This window comes from Molossus molossus, unplaced genomic scaffold, assembly GCF_014108415.1.
Source record: "Molossus molossus isolate mMolMol1 unplaced genomic scaffold, mMolMol1.p scaffold_m16_p_8, whole genome shotgun sequence".
Classification (NCBI taxonomy): Eukaryota; Metazoa; Chordata; class Mammalia; order Chiroptera; family Molossidae; genus Molossus; species Molossus molossus.
The window spans coordinates 99,886,021-99,906,456 of record NW_023425402.1 but is presented as its reverse complement, the minus strand read 5'-3'; the positions used below and the strand labels follow the sequence as shown (position 1 = coordinate 99,906,456).

At 45.2% G+C, this 20,436-nt stretch overlaps 1 protein-coding gene across 3 annotated transcripts in view; it reads right to left on the bottom strand.

Annotated features, from left to right (window-relative positions):
* Window positions 1-20,436, bottom strand: part of MTHFD1L (methylenetetrahydrofolate dehydrogenase (NADP+ dependent) 1 like) — a 191,257-nt gene that overhangs the window by 49,510 nt on the left and 121,311 nt on the right. For all 3 annotated transcript variants that reach the window (XM_036248192.1, XM_036248194.1, XM_036248193.1), the window contains one exon: window positions 1,228-1,335. In XM_036248192.1, the coding sequence (XP_036104085.1) occupies window positions 1,228-1,335 (108 nt within the window). The remainder of the gene's footprint in view (window positions 1-1,227; window positions 1,336-20,436) is intronic.

Genomic DNA, 20,436 nt, shown 5'->3' with positions numbered 1-20,436 from the left:
TGCACATCTCATTGCACACGGGTGGGAACTTTACTGCAATACAATGAATGTACAACGTTTTGGAATCTTTCCACCCGCCCCCCCTAAAACACAAGTTAAGTACATGCATGGAAAGTTCTATGGAAAAATGAGCTGCTAGTTGTTTTACCAAACCTGGGAGAAAACTGGTTGGCATTGGTGGTATTTAACAAAATGTCCAATATGATTTACACATTGGATTTAAGAGTCAGGGAATTAAAAAAAAACCCAGACGATATTCATAATAAAGCTCTTTGCCATCGAGCTTTTGAAGTGCTGACTTCTACCTGGCAAAGTGATGGGGCATTCAAAGCACATGCTCCTCTGGGTAGGGTTAGCTGGCTAAATGCACCGCAGTGCAGTCCGTTCATTAACCACGACCATTCGGGGTCCCAGTGACGACTCAGCTACTCGATCACAGCCTTGGTCACGTTCCAGATAGTAGAGGGTGGGGCCTCAACCCGGTGGACCAGCTCAGCGGAGGCCAATGAACTGCTCACTCATGTGAAAAGACCACCACGCACCCCTCTCTTCACATGCTGCATAACCTGGCACTGTGCTACTATATTTAAGGTAGCTGGAGACCCGGAACAAAGAGGAAGTACTACAGATCCCCTCACTCTGACCACAGCCACACATCTAAGGACAGTTTCCATGTTTCCCAAGGAGTGGCAGGGACTACAGATCACATATCATGTAGAAACACGGACACCACCCATATTAGACACGTTTTCTTTTTCTTTTTAAATGCTCAACCAAGGATATTTTTCCATTTATTTTCAGATAGACTGGGAGGGAGAGAAAGAGAAAGGGGGAGAGAAACTTTGACGTGAGAGGGACACATCGATTGGTTGCCTCCCGCATTACCCCAACCAGGGCCAGGGACGAACAGCAACTGAGGTGTGTGCCCTTTATAGGAATCGAACCCGAGCCTCATTGGTCCAAGGGCCGATGCTCCAAGCACTGGGTCAAACGAGCCAGGGCTATTAGACACATTTTCAGTGGTGTATATATCAAAGGGTATATACCCTCACTATTTATGTTCTAATTATAGTCAATGCTCTACACCCAAGGATATTATTTCAATCTTTGTGGACCACAAAGTAGATTAAGACAAATTCAGTTGGTGAGACATATATGAGCCCTTAAGTCAAGGTGAATATTTCAAGAGCTTAAGGTGGATTTCCCCCCTAAAAATATAAATTCTACCTGTTGTGTGTAAAGATCAATTTTGGATTGCGCCTCAGGAGACAGTTCGACATCTCTGGCTCCATAGACAGCCTGGGCAATGGTTCTGATCTTCTCCACAATTGGAAGCTGGAGAAACAAACGACAGCAGAATTGTTAACTTTAATCTGCTCACAGAATCCAGGGAACATCAGTGATATTTTCTGCGACTGTTCACAAGAGGGAAACTGTTTCCCTCGCCAGCAACTGTGGCAGTTGAAGCACACACCCTTCTCCTCCGTCACCTCTGAAGTCCTAACGTTTTCAGATCGGAGGTCAACTAGCACCTAAGAAGTCTTGGATGTTCAGCCAATTCAGAGGCTGCTTATCTAGTTCATCATTTTATCCATCACAGCATTAAAATATGTAGTGTCTCCTGCCCAGCTAGTGTGGCTTAGTGGTTGAGCATCGACCCCTGCACCTAGAAGTCGCCGGTTCGATTCCTGGTCAGGGCACATGCCCAGGTTGTTGGCCAAATCCCCAGTGAGGGGCATGCAGTAGGCGGCCAATCAATGTTCTCTCTCATCCATGTTTCTATGTCTCTCTCCCTCTCCCATCCCCACTCTCTAAAATCAATACAGAAATTAAAAAAAAAAAATGTAGTGTCTCCTATGCTTTTTATATTAATCCTCACCTGAGAATATTTTCCCACTGATTTTTAGATAGAGTGGAAGAGAGGAAAGGGGAGGGAGAGAGAGAAACATTGATTGGTTGCCTCCCACATGACCCCGACTAGGGATCTAAGCTGGAACCCAAGTACATGCCCTGAACTGGGAATTAAATCTGGGACTCTTCAGTCTGCTGGCCAACTCTCTAGCTGGCTGCTGAGCCAAACTGGCCAGGGAGAGTCCCCTCCCTAAATACTTAGTGCTGATTTCTATGCGAGTCCCAACTCTGGTTACACGACAGAGAAAGTAGCATTTCTAAGGAACGGTTTATTTTTCTGTGAGCAGGAATGGGCTGAGAATTTTTTTAAGATTTTGATATAAATGCTGATGTGATCAAACACTCTATTGGGAAATCAAAGTTGAGTCTAGTGTCACTTTAATGCAAAATTATAAGACATCTTGGAAAAAGGGAAAAATTCGAGAAGACTAGATTTGGGCAAATAAGTGTGTGGGGAGAAGAAAAATCTTCCATAAGACTAAATGGAAAACACGGATGCAGATTGCTGGCAAAACACCAAAAGCCATCTTAAGAAGCAAGAATGGTTCATTAGGAGAGGAATATGCCACAGATAAAGTGATTCTTGAGGTAAGCAAAGCATTTGACAAAACGTTCAGAATTTGCGGTGGGTAGGAAATACAGGCATAATGCAGTAGTGGGTTTTCTCTCGGGTGAACAGTTGCTGGACCAAGTGCCGATGGAGTGGACATCACGCAAGGAGCAGAAGTCTCTCATGGCCTGCCTCAAGGACGTTGCTTGGCAATGGCAAATGGCACATTTGTATAAATTACTGTTGATCTACATAGGAAAGAGAATTACCCAACAGGGGAAAATAAAAGCTAACTCCACCCTCCCAATCTGATAGAACCCAAAACTGCTTTAAAATGTGTTTTTCATTACTATAGTTTTTATTACTGTAAAGTTTTTCTGTGGTCTGGAACTTCAATATTGGACATTTCAACAAATAAAAAGAAATGAAGATGCAAGTCATTACAATCTTTCATTGAAGGACATAAAAGAGGATCTGAATCATTAGAGAGAAATACTTTGTTCATGGATGAGGGAACTCGATACTGTACAGATGTCAGTTCTCACAAACAACCTATTAGTTCAATGTAATTCCAATGAAAATCCCAACAGCACTCTTGGTTACTTGGCCAACCAATTCTAAAATTCATCATAAAGAGTAATGGCATAGATAGGGAAGATAATTGCAAAAATAAATAAAACCAAAAGAACAAAGATAATAGGATTTGCCTTACCACCTTACCAGGTATCAATCATACTGCAAACTATGCTAAGTAATTCCATGCGGTATTGGCACAGGGCTAGATGAATTAATCAATGGAAGATAAGAAGAAACCCAGCGAGACACCTCAGCAGGTGTGGCAGAAATGGCATAAAATAGCGAAAGGGCTGCCTTTCCAACTGAATTTTGGCTGGAAAAAATAATTAGATTTCTATCACATACTAGGCCCCCAAATAAATCCAAAGTGGAACAAAGGCATAAACTTCAAAATTAAAACTCTAAATATAGAAGAAAACATTGGGAACTCTAGGATCTGAAGGTAGGGGAAAAGTTCTTAAACAAGGTAATAACAGAATACATCTTAAATAAAATGATTTATAGATCTCTCTATATCAAAAAATTAAATTTTTTTTGTATTAAAAAAACACTATAAATAAGGTTAAAAGCTTGGGAAAATCTGGGAGAAGATAATATGTAAATATTTAAAAGTCAAAAGATTAGCCCGGCCAGTGTGGCTCAGTGGTTGAGTGTCGACTCATGCACCAAGAGGTCGCCGGTTCGATTCCTGATCAGGGCACATGCCCAGGTTGTGGGTCATGTAGGAGGCGGTCAATCAATGTTCTCTCTCATTGATGTTTTTTATCTCTCTCCCATACTCTCTCTCTCTAAAATCATTGAATACTAATAATAAAAAAAGTCAAAAGATTACTTTCTAGAAAGAATAAAAAAAACAAAAAAAACCCCAAACCTCCCATAAATAAAGGTAAAAACAAACAAATATTTAATACTGGGGAAATGGAGTGTGACTAATAATCACACGAAAAAATTCTCAATTTCAGTAGTAATCAAGGAATGCAAATTAAAATGATGAAAACCAAAACAAACCCATCAGATTAGTAAAATGGAAAAGTGTGAGAATATCAAAGTGTAGGTGAGGATGTGAGGAAAACGATCCTTCTAAGTGCTCTTGGTTGAGATACTAAGGGTCTAACCTACCACGAAAGCTTCCTAACTAGCCTCTTCATTTCTGCTTCTGTTTTTTCCCTTTACTGATTTTAGAGAGAGTGGAAGTGAGAGGGAGGGACAGAAATATCGATGAGAGAGAACATCACCTGGCCACCTCCTGCATGCCCCGCCCTGGGGATTTGGCCCACAACCTGGGCATGTGCCCTGACTGGGAGTCGAACTGACAACCTCTTGGTGCGTGGGTCTATGCTCAACCCCTGAGTCACACCAGCTGGGCAGGCCTCTTCACTTCTAAAACACCCTCTACTCTACTGCAAGTCTAACCTTCCTAAAATGTACCCAAGTAAGAAAAATGCAAAGACCTTCAGATTCCATGGCCTACTAGAGAACAAAACCCGGTTCTGGCAGCCAAGCATCTGCACGATGTTCTCTGAAGCATCAGAGGGTAAGTCTCCCTACCTTCTTGCTTCTGGGCCCTGCAGGAGAAGCCTCTGCTTTGCAACCGCCAAAGATTAACCTCTGCTAAAACTCCCCGAGCTCTCTGGGATCTCTTGTCCAAGGCGCTTCTCCAGGATGCTTTTCCTAACCCCCTCAGGAACAGGTAGGCATTGTCCTCTTTGATGTCCAAGGCCCTTGTGATGCAGGGGTGTTACCCAGGAACAAAGGTTTAACAGGGCCTGGCAGTGCATGGCACACAGATGGACCTCAAATGGTAACAGTCCCAGGATCAAAGTCTGTGCTGAAATCTACCGTGGCAAGAGGCCCTTTGTAAACCATGTCGCAGGAGAAATCAGAGAAGAATCGCCACCTCTACAAGGGACAACTCTGGAAAGGAATGATTTCCAGAATATGAAACAGGACAGAAACTAGAAGCACATTTTAGCCCCGTGTTTAAGGAAAAGCTCTAACAAGCAGAGCGGCCTCACTGAGTAGTGACTGTCCATCTGGGGAGTTCAGCCTCAGCCAGGTACGGGGCCAGGAATGCTGTGGCGACAATGACTGCATGAGTGTCAAGTTGAGGCTGGCTAGAGAATCTCGAGGGTAACTTCGAATGTAAAAGATTCAATGTTGCCCTGGCCGGTTTGGCTCAGTGGTTAGAGCATCGGCCTGCGGTCTAGAGAGACCCGGGTTCGGTTCCCACTAAGGGCACGTACCTCGGTTGCAGTTTGTCCCCAGCCCTGGTTGGGTCGTGCGGGTGGCAGCCACTCGATGTGTCCCTTTCATGTGGATGTTTTTCTCTTTCTCTCCCTCCCACTCTATCTGAACAAAAAATGGGAAAATGTCCTCGGGTGAGGATAAAAAAAAAAAAGATTCAATGTTCACATCAGCTAAAGAATCAAGAATGGCCTATAAACTCTTTGAGGTGAGGACAACCTCTTGTTCACTTAGAGGTGGGACATTAGACAGCCCCTGGAGGATATAGTATGTCCTCAAGCCACTGTACGGTTGAACAAATGAGTGAATGTTTCTCCTGTTGACTTAACATGGGTTCCATGTGGTTCAATAGTTAAAGAGATGATAAGAAAGTCCAGGAAATGATGTGCTCCAGGCAACACCGAGAGGACTTTTCACATGAATCCACGATCTCGCTCATCAGCATCATGAGCTGATGGGCACCGAAGCGCTTGCTGTTGACACTGCACTTAAGCTAATACAGATCTCCTCGCAGGTCAATAAACGCCTGGCAAGGAGCAGCTCTTTTTAAGAAATGAAAGTTAATAGGAAGCGGAAAGATATCTCTAGCACCCACACAGCAAGCACGGTGACCATGCTTTGCCAGGGAAGTGTTCCCCAGGCAGTGTCCCCGTGGCACCCCGTCTCCGCCTGCACCCCCGTCCCCTCCTGGGCCATCCCAGCCCTCTGTGGGTGCTGAAGCTCAGCGGGGAGGCTGTCATGGGGCAGGAGGGCTGAGAGAAACACGGCCCCTCCCTAATCTGGTGAGATCATGTAGCCTCTCCAAATGCGCTTCCTTGTCCCCAAGATGAGCACATTGTTTTACTGTGGCTCGGAAGCAGTGTGGAGAAAGGGTTCCAAGGGTCACACTAAGCAAACCTAAAGAAATATCAGTAAGGAGTGAGGGCAATAGGGACTAAGTTATGTTTTTTCTGGAAGCAAAACAAAATGACAACAAAACAGATATTATTACTTAATGTATTTAATGACTAGAAGGCACTATTTACTGTACTCTGTGATTTGAAAATAAAGTTGGTGAGGAGTGTAAATTTTCTACTAAGGTAATTTATTAAAGAACTTAGGGGAACAAATGGGTGACTGGTAAAGGTATTAATGTGGGTAGGTATTTAATCAGTTTATTGTTAGGTTTTGAATACGAAAATGCTTTACTGCAAGGAATATATGTAGTTGATTTTCAATTGTAGTAAAACAAACATAACACAGAACGTACCATCTTAACCGTTTTTAAGTGCACTATTCTGTATTCCTAAGTATATTCTTGTTATAAAACCTATCTCCCGAGCTCTTTTCATTTTGGAAAACTGAAACTCTGTACCCATCAAATACCAACTCCCCTTCCCCTGGCAAATCTTTCTACCTCTGTCTTTGCGAAGCTGATCATCCAGGTACCTCACAGATGTGGTCAGATACGTGGACAACGGTGCCCTCTTGCATCTGGGCCTGATCATTTAGCACAATATCCTCAAAGTTCACCCATGTTGTAGTGTGTATCCAAATTTCCTTTCAAGGCTGAATAATTTTTCATTGTATGCATTTACCACATTTAAAAAATCCACTCATCTGTCAGTGGACACTAGGGCTGTTTCCACCTGCTGGCTGTTGTGAATAGAGCTGACGCGAGCATGGCTACAAACATCTCTTGGAGACCCAGCTTTCGATTCCTTTGGGCATAAGAAAATATAAATTTTGTTGTCAACAACTAAACTGTCTTCCTTTCTAGTGTTTATCTGAAGGTGTTTTGGGAATGTCAAGCAGGTGCCAGGATGACTCTGGGAGCTGTGCAGGTGCAGTTTTACTTCCTGCAGGAAGACGGCAGCCTCCCACGTGGCAGATGACCGAACAAGGCGGTGCGGAGAGCAGGGCGGGGCCAGCAGCCGATCCCAGTCAGGAAGCCTGCTTCTCTGCATCCTCAGTTTCTGACCCGACCTTAAAGTACATTCTGCACTTCTGATGCCCCGACCCAGCCTCGCCCACCCTGGAGAAGATGAGGATGCTCCCTGGTTGCCTTCCAATGACAGGATGGGAGAACGCCCCATCAACCCCCTGCCCAACCTGCTGAATCAACAGTGCTTCGGCTCAATGCAGCTAGAAACCCCAACACCAAAGGGTCTTGGGTCCCCTGCTACAACCTTTCTTTTTCACTTACATGTACAAGTAAACAAATAAGAACATCTCAGTTGACAGATCTTTTGGGTTTAACATAAAAACTAAAAACTGCCCTGATAAGGTTGTTCCTGTTGCACATGATCTATTCATACTGTGTTAGCAGGCCAGGCACTTTCTGCGGTTTCTTGGTTTGGTCTCGGGGAGAGGTGTAATCGTTAAAGAAAAAAATTGCCAAGCTTAGTCCACCGATCCTGATCTGAACCTGATATTCTGTGGTAAATGATAGTTTTTATAAAACAAATGAAATGGTAAAATAAATTGTGGGAGTTTATGCATTAATTATGCCTGGCTTTACCCTGGCTCTGTAAATATTTACTAATTTATTTGTTCAGCACGTCTTGCATCCTCATATCCCTAATGTCTAAAAGGGTGGCCTGTGCACAGTAGGCATTTCATAAACATCTGGTGTGGGAATAAATAACCATCTACGGCAAGTACTTGCAAGATGACGTGGTGTGAAAAAAACTTCAGGGACTTTCCGTACAAAGACCTCGTGGGTTGGGGACGACAGTGCAGTAAAAACGTATGACAGAATAGAGTGTGACAAGGGCTCTATTAAAGCGGGGCGGGCACGGCTGCAGGGGAGGCATGCAATCAGCAAGGACAGGAAAGACGTAAAAAAAGACCTTGAATCATGCTCGAAGGTCTTTCGTTGAATAAGCAATGAAAGGGAAGATTACTCCGCACAAAGAGAAAGGCGCACGTCAAGGTGTGAATGCCAGCAAACAGGCTGGGTTCTGGAAACAGTCGCTGTTCCCCAGGTATTGCGCCTGACATACTGATAAGCTGCTCCACAAAGCCTGGGGTCTAGACTAGCACGGTATCTTTGATCATTTTTGAAATCACAGTTTGTTAAATCTGCATCTTCACCAAGAATATAACTGGACATATTTTACATCACGTCCCAAGCCTCTTCAATGTGTATTTAGGAAACTGAAATACTCTAGAACAGAGCTGTGTGATGGGAACTTTCTGTGAGGACGGGAATGTTCTCTGCGCTTTCTAATCCAGCCGCCACGAGCCTCATGGGCTGTTAAGCAGGTGAAATGTGACTAGTGCAACCGAGGAAATGAATTCTTTGGTTAATTTAAATGCAAACAGTCACCTGTGAGCGGTGGCACAGCACAGAGAGTAACGGGACCGACTGTCCTACGGCTGCGCGGTCCCCCGTAGAGGAGGCACACACAAACGCGGAGTGACGTCACGGAGGTAAGCTGGAGGACGTGCTGGCCTTCGGCCCCGTGATGTTCACTTTGTGGACGTGGAGATCCAGGCTCACAGAAGCCGAGTTACTCAGGTTAGATGGCAAACCCTTCTTGGAAAGGCCTGGGAGAGCCTGCTGCAATTATTAAATTAAGTTCTTCAAGATCTGCTTTTTGGTGGAATAGAACTGATCTACAAATTCCAGAAAAGCAGTTACTGAAATTAAACTTTATTATTATTATTATTTTTTGGGGGTGAGAAGAAAATGGACAAAGGTAAAGTGAACTACATCATTAAGTGAAATAGAAGAAAGTTGCCCTGACCAGTTTGGCTCAGCCGCTAGAGCGTTGGCCCGTGGACTGAAGGGTCCGGGCCATGTACCTGGGTTGCTGGTTCGATCCTATGCCCTGGTCAGGGTTGTGCGGGAGGCAACCAGTGTTTCTCTCTGTCCCCACTTCCCTCACTTTCACTCTATCTGAAAAAACCAATGGGAAAGTATCCTCGGGTAAGGATTAACCACAAGAAACAGAAGAAAGTTAAAAACGAAGCTGCCAGGACTGAAGCGAACAAGGAAGGTTTTATAACATAGTGGCACCTCAGCTGGCAGCCCTGCCGGTCACCGAGAAGACATGTGACCCTGCACAGCACTCGACCCCGAGGAAGCCCCCGACTGCTGAAGTGCAGGACAGGCTGCTGTTCCTCAGCAGCCACACTGAATAAACACGACACTGTTCCTTTGTTTCAGCAAGGCCACTGGGTGGAATTCCGGCAAATCAGACGTGCCGATGCTCTGATATGGGCGAAATGTTTCCAATGCCCATAAAATATTGAAAGAGAAGGATCAACAAATAAACTTGTAAGCTGATTAGATATCTCTGGACACAGTAATTATTTCATTTTGCATTTTAAATGAAGCATGCTTTTTAAATAACCTATAAGTGCAGTTTGGTAAACAGCCTTCCCTGTATTTAAATACAAAAGTATAACATGAAACCACCACGGTAATTCATCCGGGAGCACGCCCAAGGTGCAAGGGGTTCATTACCACGAGCCTCCAGGGGCAGGGGAGCTGCTCTGTGCTGTAACTGAGAACAGACCCAGTATCTTCAGCACCAAGCCTGTCCTTGGCTGGAGACCAGCACATCTGAGCTACCAAGAGGTACGTGCTGACTTCCACGAGCGGCCTCCAAAGGCTGTCCCTGCAGGCTTGCTGGCCCCAGCAACAGGTTCACCCAGAGGCACTCCTTCTCCTAAGGCGACCTGGAGGTGTGGCGGAGAAAGCTGGGGTCTGGGAAAGAAAAAAAGGCTCCTCGCCAGGAAATCTGCATTTGTCCATGCGGAATGACAACAAGGAATTCATATGGGGGAGCGTTTATGCTCTGAAACAGAACATTACAGCAACGTCAAAGGAAAGGAATACAGCAGGTCTTCCAATTACACGGGTTCATTCACCAATGTTTCATATGTTGATGAGATGCCCTAGAAACATAACTCTTTTCTTTTGTCCACACAATGTTTTTATTTTTATTCAACTATAAAGAAACAGCAGAATTAACGCAACACTCAGCAAGCAACTCCAGACTGGCTTTCCTTCCACAGTGAATGATGATCAATCTAACGGGCACAGACGGGTTTCTGACAGCCTCTCACCCCGCCCCACAGCTCTCGGTCCTCTTTCCATGAACCTTGCTTATGAGCCTTACATGAACGATATGAACGAACACAAGGTGCTGTGTGGGTTTGCTTTTGTTTTAATATCCTCACCTGAAGACAATTTTCTAATTTTCGTTCAGATAGAGTGGGAGGGAGAGAGAGGAAGAGACAGAGAGAGAGAAACATTGACGTGAAAGGGACACATTGAGTGGCTGCCTCCCACACGACCCAACCAGGGCTGGGGACAAACTGCAACCAAGGTACGTGCCCTTAGCGGGAATCGAACCTGAGTCTCTCTGAACCACAGGCCAACGCTCTAACCGCTGAGCCAAACTGGCCAAGGCAGTATGGGTTTTATTTTACATGCGAGGAGCCTGTTTTTCACAAGTGGCTTTTTTTCTTGATTGTACAATAGGATGGGTATTTCCCTCATTGACCAGTTGGAGATATACTTCCAAAGAAAAAACACTGGGTCTAAAACTCTCACTCAAGAGCTGAGTACACTACTTTCATAAAAGGAAAAAGGCAACATATTCTGATGAAAAAAAATTATTACTAAAATGAATCTCCAACCTTTCAGATATTGGGGTAACTAGAAACCTGTACTGTTTTGAGCTGTACTGTTTTTACCCCCATATCCTAAGGTTGTAGTTTCCTCTTCTGACGTGGTCTGTTAAATGTGGTACCTTGAACGCTAACATCTGTGATGATATTTAAATAATGCTCCTTAGCCCTGGCCAGTTTGGCTCAGTGGTTGGAGCATCAGCCTGCGGACCAGAGAGTCTTGGGTTCGGTTCCCGCTAGAGGCACGAACCCCCAACCCCCCAAAAAAAGCTCCTTAGTGCTTGCTTTGCAGTCTGGGAAAATGGACATGTCCCGCACAATGGTGATGCTTCCTGAGTTTCATGGGCAGAGAGTGGGACTGACTGACATGTGGTGGGACACTTGACAGTTCATTTTATATCCTTCAGTCTATGTTGATGGGTCCATCATTTGAGATGAAATAATGCATTTCTAGAAACTTCTGTCACAGCGACATTCCATTTTTCATGTTGGAAGAAAGCGCTTAATGATAGGAATCCTTGCGACATGTACAAATGAACATGCAGACCACTGTTTTCCTCATCCGGGCTATTTCTAGCATTGAAGAAAGAGCTGGGGAGCACTGCCAGAATCACGCAGCACTGAGTGGGACGCGTGAGGTGTCGGCTGGTTCTAGCAACACTGTCAGATCTACGAGACCCAGCAGACACAGGTGAGCAAGGCAGGTGGTGGCTGACGAGGCAGGTGACAGACTGCAGGTCCAAGGGGACTCGACAGAGACCTCGGAAGCCAGTGCTGGAGGAGAATTTCGTTTTGTCAGAGATGTCAGGAGAGTTTGCTCTGCAGAAGGGTGTGGTGTGGTCGAGGGGAGGTGATGCGGGAACGTGGCGCTGAGTCATGGGAAGGAGGTCGGGGCAGAAAAGGCTGGCGAGGGGCAGATGCAGTTCAGGTCGGATGACCGGAGCCTGATTGTCGATAAGAAAAAACAAAAAGGGGAAGAGAAATGGGTTTCTGAACGAGACACTTGACTGAAAGATGTGAGGGGAAGTTTTCTTTTTTTTCCCATTTTTGAATTTTAGAGAGAGGAAGTGAGAAGGAGAGAGAGATGGAAACATCGATGAGAGAGAACATCAACTGGCTGCCTCCTGCATGCCCCCCACTGGGAATCGAGCCCACAACTTGGGCATGTGCCCTGACCGGGAATCGAACCAGCGACCTCTTGGTACACGGGTCAATGCTCAACCACTGAGCCATACTGGCCGGACAAGGGGCAGCTTTCTGTAGAACACTCCAAACATTCCATTGTACAAAGAAAGGAAGGGAGGGAGCCGAAGGGTGGTGGGAACCACGCAGATGAAGGACAGGGCTGATGGCAGGGAGTAAAGAGCCAGAGGAGGTCAAAGGCCCAAGACGGGGAGAAAACGGTACAGGGACAAGGGCGACAAGAAGAAAGGACACCCCTTCTCCTCGGAGTGTTTTGTGCAATGACCGAAATATATGAGACACACAGAGATGCGCAAAAACGTCATCATCAGTTTCTAAATTCTATTAACGAAAACTATATATACAGTACGAATGTACTTAATGTCACAGCACTGTGCATTTAAACATGGCTAAAATGGGAAATTTTGTTTATGTATATTTTTACCACACCTTAAAAACATTATATATACACTACATATATGTACATACAAGTAGTATACAAATGCATTTTTATTTATTTAAAATTTGAGGCTCTGGTTGCAAAAGCCTGGAATCCCGTTAATGGATAACTCTCAAAACCCCATTAACAACTGGCGCATATTCAAATTTAAATCATTAAGAAATATATAATAGCCCTGGCCGGTCTGGCTCAGCAGTTGGAGCATCGGCCTGCAGACCAGAGAGTCCCGGGTTCAGTTCCCGCTAGGGGGACACACCAAAAAAAAGAAATATAAAATAATTCCTCAATAAGCAAAACAAAAAACAAAAGACAACCTCCCTGCCCCCAAACCCCTGCCTTAAAAAGACCAGCAGCAGGGGGAGAAGATGCCTAACCGTCCTGGTCTGGCAGAGAAAGGCCCGGAGCCCAGACAGGAGGGCTGCAGGCGGCTGCCCTGGGCTCGGTCAGCCCGGCCTGTTTTGATCTCCCCTCATCCAGCCCCCACTGTGATCAAGAGAATGGCTTCATGCAAAGAACAGGAAAGACCTTTTAATAAAAATAAACACTAGCCTCTCTTGCTGTCAAGGTTACACGTCAAGATGTTTGCAAGGTTAGAGGAAGGATAGAGATGATTTTCAACCTTAACTCCTGATTTAACAAACAATATTTGAGACTCATTTGGAAGCTGACTTTCCTCAACAACTCACCCTTTGAAAAAGCAGCTTACTTTTCATTATATTACTAATGGTTCTCAATTCTAACGGAGAAAGAATGCTAAATATCTTTCTTTTTTGGTGCACTAGAAGGCTTGGTTTCTAATTCCTGGTTTTAATCTACTTGGACAGGAAACCAGGCCTAGAGTCTGCCAAAGGCACCTAAGTTACAAGAGAATTCTTGCAGGTCAATTTGTGGTAGTCAGTTAGACAGACATGAGCAGAGCAAGGACGATGGGCCAGGCACAGAAGGTCACCAGTGTGGAAACCGCGATAGAGTGAAGCCGCAAAGTCCAAGCGCGAAGTGGCGACGGACGACTGTATACCCAGATTGAGAAAAAATGAACAAATCAAGAAAAATTCCAAAACTGGGTGAATAAATGTGTCAGTCCTTTGCCAACATTTGCCAATCCTTGAGGTATTAAAAATGGCTGTCCTTGCTTTACAAATGAAGTCTTTACAGGGCCAGAGGTATGTCTCCAAAAACAATCGAAAGCCCACCAAATCTTATCTGAGCCATCTTTTAAAATACAAGTTCCTGGGAGGTAATTATTCTTTTTTTTTATTTTTATTTTTAGTTTTATTTTTTTTTATTTTTATTTTTTATCCTCACCCGAGGATATTTTCCCATTTTTTGCACAGCTAGAGTGGGAGGGAGAGAGAGGAAGGGAGAGAGAGAGAAACATCGACGTGAAGGGACACATTGAGTGGCTGCCACCCGCACGACCAACCAGGGCCGGGGACAAACTGCAACCGAAGCACATGCCCTTAGTGGGAACCGAACCCGGGTCTCTCTGTACCGCAGGCCGACGCTTTAACCGCTGAGCCAAACTGGCCAGGGCAAAACTATCCTTTTTTTTTTTATCCTCCCTGAGGACATTTTTTCCATTTTTTTTTGTTCAGGTAGAGTGGGAGGGAGAGGGAGAGAGAGAGAGAGAGAGAGAGAGAGAGCGAGAGAGAGAGAGAGAGAGAAACATCGATGTGAAAGGGGGACATCGAGTGGCTGCCACCCACACGACCAACCAGGGGCCGGGGACAAACTGCAACCGAGGTACGTGCCCTTAGCGGGAACCGAACCCGGGTCTCTCGGGACCGCAGGCCGATGCTCTAACCACTGAGCCAAACCGGCCAGGGCAGGTAATTCTTCTTGAAGGAACACACACACACACACACACACACAACCACAAAACCTTACCCATCTAATCAGATAAAATTAACTTATTTTAGCTGTTAAATATTGTTAGACAAATCTTAAGAGCACCTACTTTCACCTTTTATGAAAAAGCTAGAAAACAGATTTGGAACTGTTACTTTTAGTTGTCACACAAACACACACACACACAATCAAGGTTTCTAAGAGTTAAGAATTTTAATTATTTGGGAAGAAACTGTCTGGTTTGGGTGATAGAAGGTATAAGGTATGGAGATATATTTCGAAGGAAAAAAGAAAGCAGGTTTTCTAAAGCTGGTTATTTCTGAATTGGTAAGGTTTCTAAAAGTCGTAGACAAGTTTGTGAAATTTAAAAAAGGTTTGTGAAGAGAAATCTTTAACGGAAATTATAAGTAAGCTGAATAATAAATTTAATGATAAACAATAAACTAATATGAAATTTGGTTCTTTTCCACTTTGTTGAAAGGACAAGGGTTTTCCTCTTGTTTTGCACATACAAAGAGACTTATTTTTTTAAAGCAATTTGGTAAATCATATTTTCCTCCCTATCAAATCTCTCCAGAATTTGAAAGCTTGGGTATTATTATTTTCATGGCAATATGCTTATTTGCATGAATCCCATAAGAACATGATTCCTTTATAACAGGACACAGAAAATCAGCTTCCAATTGTGGTTTTATTACCCAAAACTTTGACTGGAATGCATATCTGAGAGAGACACGCCTGGACTCTGGAGGCCACCGGAGAGCCTTAAGAAACAGGACCGGCTTTGAAGCCAATACGAGCCCCTTGGAGAAATGGCCTGGTGATCTGCTTGGTCACATGGGTCATGGCAGTCTTCCGAGCACGAAACAAAGGCTGCTCTCCTGAGAGGCGGCAAGGAAGGAACCTCAGGACATTTTGGGAACCTCCAAACCTTGAGGAATTCACCCAAGTCTATAGGTATTGTAGGCAAACCTGATGGGTACTAAGTGGCTCAGCTTTGCCCTGAGGGGCTAATTAAAGCTCAGTCATGAGATTCTAGCAAAGCAGATTTAAAAGAGTCTACATAATAGATTATTATTACTTTTTTTAGATTGCTATTCTTAATGTGTTTATGCAACTACTCAGGCCAAATGGAAACTGGACTTACTACAGTAAACAAGTTGGTCTTAATTTGGGTCTTTAATAAAAATGAGGGTAATTTTAGGGGGGGGGGGTTGTGTTTCAAGAGACTCTGTAATACAGTTGTGAATATTAGACTCTAATTCAATTAATTTCTTCAAAGTTTTATTTTTCACCTATGAATTGAACTGTATCTTGAATTTATCTAGTTTTCTTAAACATCTGGCTACAACCCTCCAAACTGTTTCATTCCTCCCCCATCCTTTGACTTGGAATTAGTGAGAACCAAAACGTCTTCTTTCCACCAGACCATTTGTCATAATTCTTGTCATTCCAGCTGTTGCTCCAATAAATTAAGATTTGCAGGACAATTTGTCTCAGGTTACACACCATTGCCACCTCCTTCTGTGCCCAGGCCTCATCGTCCCTCTGACAGAGAGCAAGGCTCTCTTGGCTCTGAAGGAAAACTTTGCCTCTATTCAGCAGGAAGCAGCTACAGAAGAGACCTTGTGCCCCCTCTGTCTGAAAGAATTCAAAGCCAAAATCCTTGAGGTGGGGATGTGGTAGACAGTTAGACAGACATGAGCAGAGCAAGGACGATGGGCCAGGCACAGAAGGTCACCCATGTGGAAAGCCCCAGGTGCCTGGCAAAGGACAACTGTAGGGTGGGACCTTGTCCCCAGGGTGATCTTTCACTCCCTAGCATATTGCTGGTCATGTGTTTACACCCCCTTTTCGTGTTGCTGGTCATGCCATTTGGACCCTCTCCTGGCCTTTCATATGGCCGCTCATGTTGTTCTGACCCTCCCCTGACTTTCTTCCTCGGGGATATTGCCAGTCATGTAGTTTTAGCCCCCTAGAGGATGAAAAGGGGACAGAGAATAGCCTCCTATGACCCCATTCAAGTGCTTGCATGACTACTCCCTTAAGCACTGGGCCCTCAGGACAATGAAGTTCTGACCCACATCACATACTTTTAGGAACAAAGCCACGAGTCTGTTGACCATGGAGACAGAGTTTTAGTCAAACTGGAAATGATATTTAGGTTTCACTGTGTTTCAGCTCCATGCCTAGAAAACCAAAACCAGATGGAGTGATGCCTTGACTGACATCAGGACCAAGTGCAATGACTAATGATCCCCTGCCCTGGAGCTGGCCAGTCAGTGGAGACCATTACCCTGAGGGGACACACCTGGAAAGCTGATTAATCTTCTACTGAGATCCTCCCTGAGATTTCCCCTAAAATTCCTGCCTTTAGAAAACAGATAAAACTGTTTAAGACAAGCAAAGCCAGCATTCTCCTTGGAGCCCGCCCATGCTCCTCCTTTTCTCGGGTGTGTAAGTTTGCCCTCTGTCTCCTAAACTCTAAGGGTCCCCATGGGACTTGCAACCCAGGGAGCAGCAGGTAGTGGCAGCGGCAGCAGCAACTCATCCCGGGCAAACTTCCTGAACACTTCAAGGCCCCCTTTATTCTGACTTCATTGGGCTAAAAGCAGCCCTGCCTTGGTTCACTTCTGTCACTGTGACTTTTATTTCTCAGTGAGTCCACACAGCCCAGTGTGACTCACTTCTTTGCTACAACGTTTCTAAGGAGCCAAAGCAGACCACCACCTAGGCTCTCTCCTGTTGCTTCTTCTATTCTAAGCCCTTCCTTTGTTTCACTGTCCCCAGATTTAATAAACGTACTCTCAGTATCACAACTAGTTTTCTGAAATCTTTACTGCATGAAGTTAGGAGTCCACACACTACAGGCTTGCCTGAGGCAGACCACTGTGGGCCCAGTCCCTTTCTGGTGACAATATGGTTGAAAGAATATGATGCATTGTATCTCAAATTTAAATATGCTAATACCCACATGATAAGTTTCCTATGTGCAATTAGGCCACTGCACCTTATTCCATATTTTAAAAATTATTTTGAATTAACCAATAGCTGCCTCCAGTACCCTGATCAAAAGTTCCCTACTCTTGAATTAGGAGATACTTTGGTAAAAAATGTGCAGAACTGTTTTCAAGAGAAAAGTGGCTGCTTATTTCAATTTTCTGTAAAGTTTAACATTGGCCAGCAGTACAGCTCGTTTCTTGCTTTAACTTTGGGCTCCCTGCTGTTGTCCAGCCTCACAGTGCCTCTGAAAGGTGTCTCTACTTCTCTCTAATCATTCCTCTTTCCATGGGGGTTTTGAGACAATTTCTACTCCCCACATAAAAGCAGTCATGTGCTCCCACACTATTTCAACTTCCTCCAAGTGATCTCAGGTGTCTTTCTTCTGGAATACAAGTCTGGGGTGGGGTGGAGGAATGAGGGAGCAGGAAATAAGACGCCATGGATCCTGTACTGAATACATTCTTGTGGAATGGAGTTGGGGGAGGTCATAAAAGGCACAAACAAGCCCAGTCTGCACTGAGAAGCGGAGGCAGCAGGATGATTCATCCAAAAGCATTTTATCACCTCTTTCTTCCTGCAGAGCAGTCCCACACCTACCAAGCACCAAAAGGTTAGCTGTGAGGGAAAAAAGAAGGAATGGAAAAGGTTTCAAGAAAATCATTACCTAGTCTATAAGGTTCATCAGCACCGAATGCACGAGAAACCGGGGAGGGGGCGTTATCGACTAACCAAACTCAGATTTCTGAGCGGTTACAAGACTGCAATGGGCTCGTGGCATCTAAAACCGTCTAGCCAGGGAGAGGAGCGTGGCTAAGAGGGAGACAGAACAAAGGGAACCAGGGCAGTAATAACTCTTCACAAACCACCATGGAGCAGGAGGCTGGGAGGCTGATTATCTAATAAACAATTACATAGCTCAAATCTAATTTCTGTTATGTTGACAAAGGAGGTAAGAATCCTGGCCTTGAGGCCACCTGTCAAATATAGGAGTTTAGACCACATCATTATAAAATTTTCCCCTTTCCACAGCACAGCAGACATCTTAACAGGATTATCTCCATGAAGAATGGGAATTCAGAAAAAATAAATTTAGTGGAAAGGAAAAGGGTTCATCTCAGGGTTAGTACGCATGTCTGAGACAGCATAACTCGGAAACATTTCTTCTGCTCCCTGACCTTTCACCTGGGATAGTTTCCTTGAACAGAGACACACTATGAAATCATTCATTAAAAACAAAACAAAACTGCCTTTGGCTGCTCAGAGGGGGGTGCTTCAGATCAGATGGTGATGGTCCGGGGGGAGTTTCCTGACAGTGGCTGTGTAAAAGGGCTGCGGCTGTGCCAGGTGCTGAGAACCCTGGCCAGGCTTCCCCGGGCTGCAGGGTGGAGGGAGGAACACAAGCTCACCCGGGCTGGCCACCATCTGATTGGCTACGACGCGGCTGACGTGCCCACCGCAGGGCTGCCTCTCTCTTAGCGCACCACCTCCAGGCTCAGAGAGCCCACAGCTTCCGATGAGAGTGCTTCTCTGCATGGCGATCCCAAGTCTCCTCCCCTCACTCGCTCTCTACCACCTCTGTAACCCAGAACATTCTAGTTTCTCATTCATCAAATGGCTTTACAACATGACAAACCTGTTCTGGGCTAACCATCCTAACATGTTCCTGAAGTCCTTTCTTCCACAAACACTTACTGAGTGTCAATAATCACCCTTGTTTGGCACAGACTCCGCGCCCACCACTGCCATGCTTCCCCTCCAGGTGGGTTGCTGGTACTGCCCCTTTAAGCAGTTATCTTCCCTACCCTGACCCCACTTGTGTACACAGGACTTCAGTGAATCCTGCACAGAGAAGGACAGTGGCCTTCCTCATTTTAAATACTCTCCCAGCTCCGCCTCTTTCTGGCTGTGGGACGCTGGGCAGGTTACTTGATCTGTTTGTGTTTTCCTTCCCTTGTCTGTAAAATGGGGTATTCAGCAGTTCCTACCCAATAGGAACGTCAGGACCAAAGAAGCTAATGTACAAAGTACCCATTATGCCTGGCACTCCACAAGCCTTCCTCAGTGGGAGCCTTCACAATAAGGTCAACGTCATGCTCATGCTGATGCAACACTAGACTTCCAGGCAATGCTACTACGCCCTCTTCACTCATGGTTTTGGTCTCTGCCATCTGAACAGGACAGAGCAGTGATGTTACTGCCTGTGACATCTGAGTGACAGACCAACAGAATCTGAGGCGTGGAGGAATGAGGAGAAGCAGTGAGCAGGAGGCTGAGTACTCTGGCAATCATGGGCTACCTTTGGGGACAAATCCAGTAGTCAGAGCTGGAGCCACAAAGTCCGAATGGAGATGTTTAGGTGGGTGGCGGGGTAAACTGCAGACAAAGTGAAGTCCTGGGAGCTTCTGATCTTTTAAAAAAAATTTTTTTCCTTTATTTATTTTATTTTTTATCCTCACCTGAGGACATTTTCCCATTTTTTTTGGTTCAAATAGAGTGGGAGGGGGAAAGAGGGAGAGAAGGGAGAGAGAGAGAGAGAAACATCGACATGAAAGGGACACATCAAGTGGCTGCCATCCACACGACCCAACCAGGGCCGGGGACAAACTGCAACTGAGGTACATGCCCTTAGCGGGAACCAAACCGGCGTCTCTCTGGACTGCAGGCCGACATTCTAAACGCTGAACCAAACTGGCCAGGGGTACTTTATTGATTTGAGAGAGAGAGGAAGAGAGAGGGAGAGAGAGAAAGAAACATCGATGAGAGAGAACATCGATTGGCCACCTCCTGCATTCCCCCCACTGGGGATTGGGCCCACAACCTGGGCATGTGTTCTGACCGGGAATCGAACCGACCTCTTGGTGCGTAGGTCGACGTTCAACCACTGAGCCACACCGACCAGACAACTTCTGATCTTCTTAATGCAGGCTCATTATCTAGATATGTTTAAAAATATACTAGATGAGCCCTGGCCGGTTTGGCTCAGCGGTTAGAGCGTCGACCTGCGGTCCTGAGAGACCCGGGTTCGGTTCCCACTAAG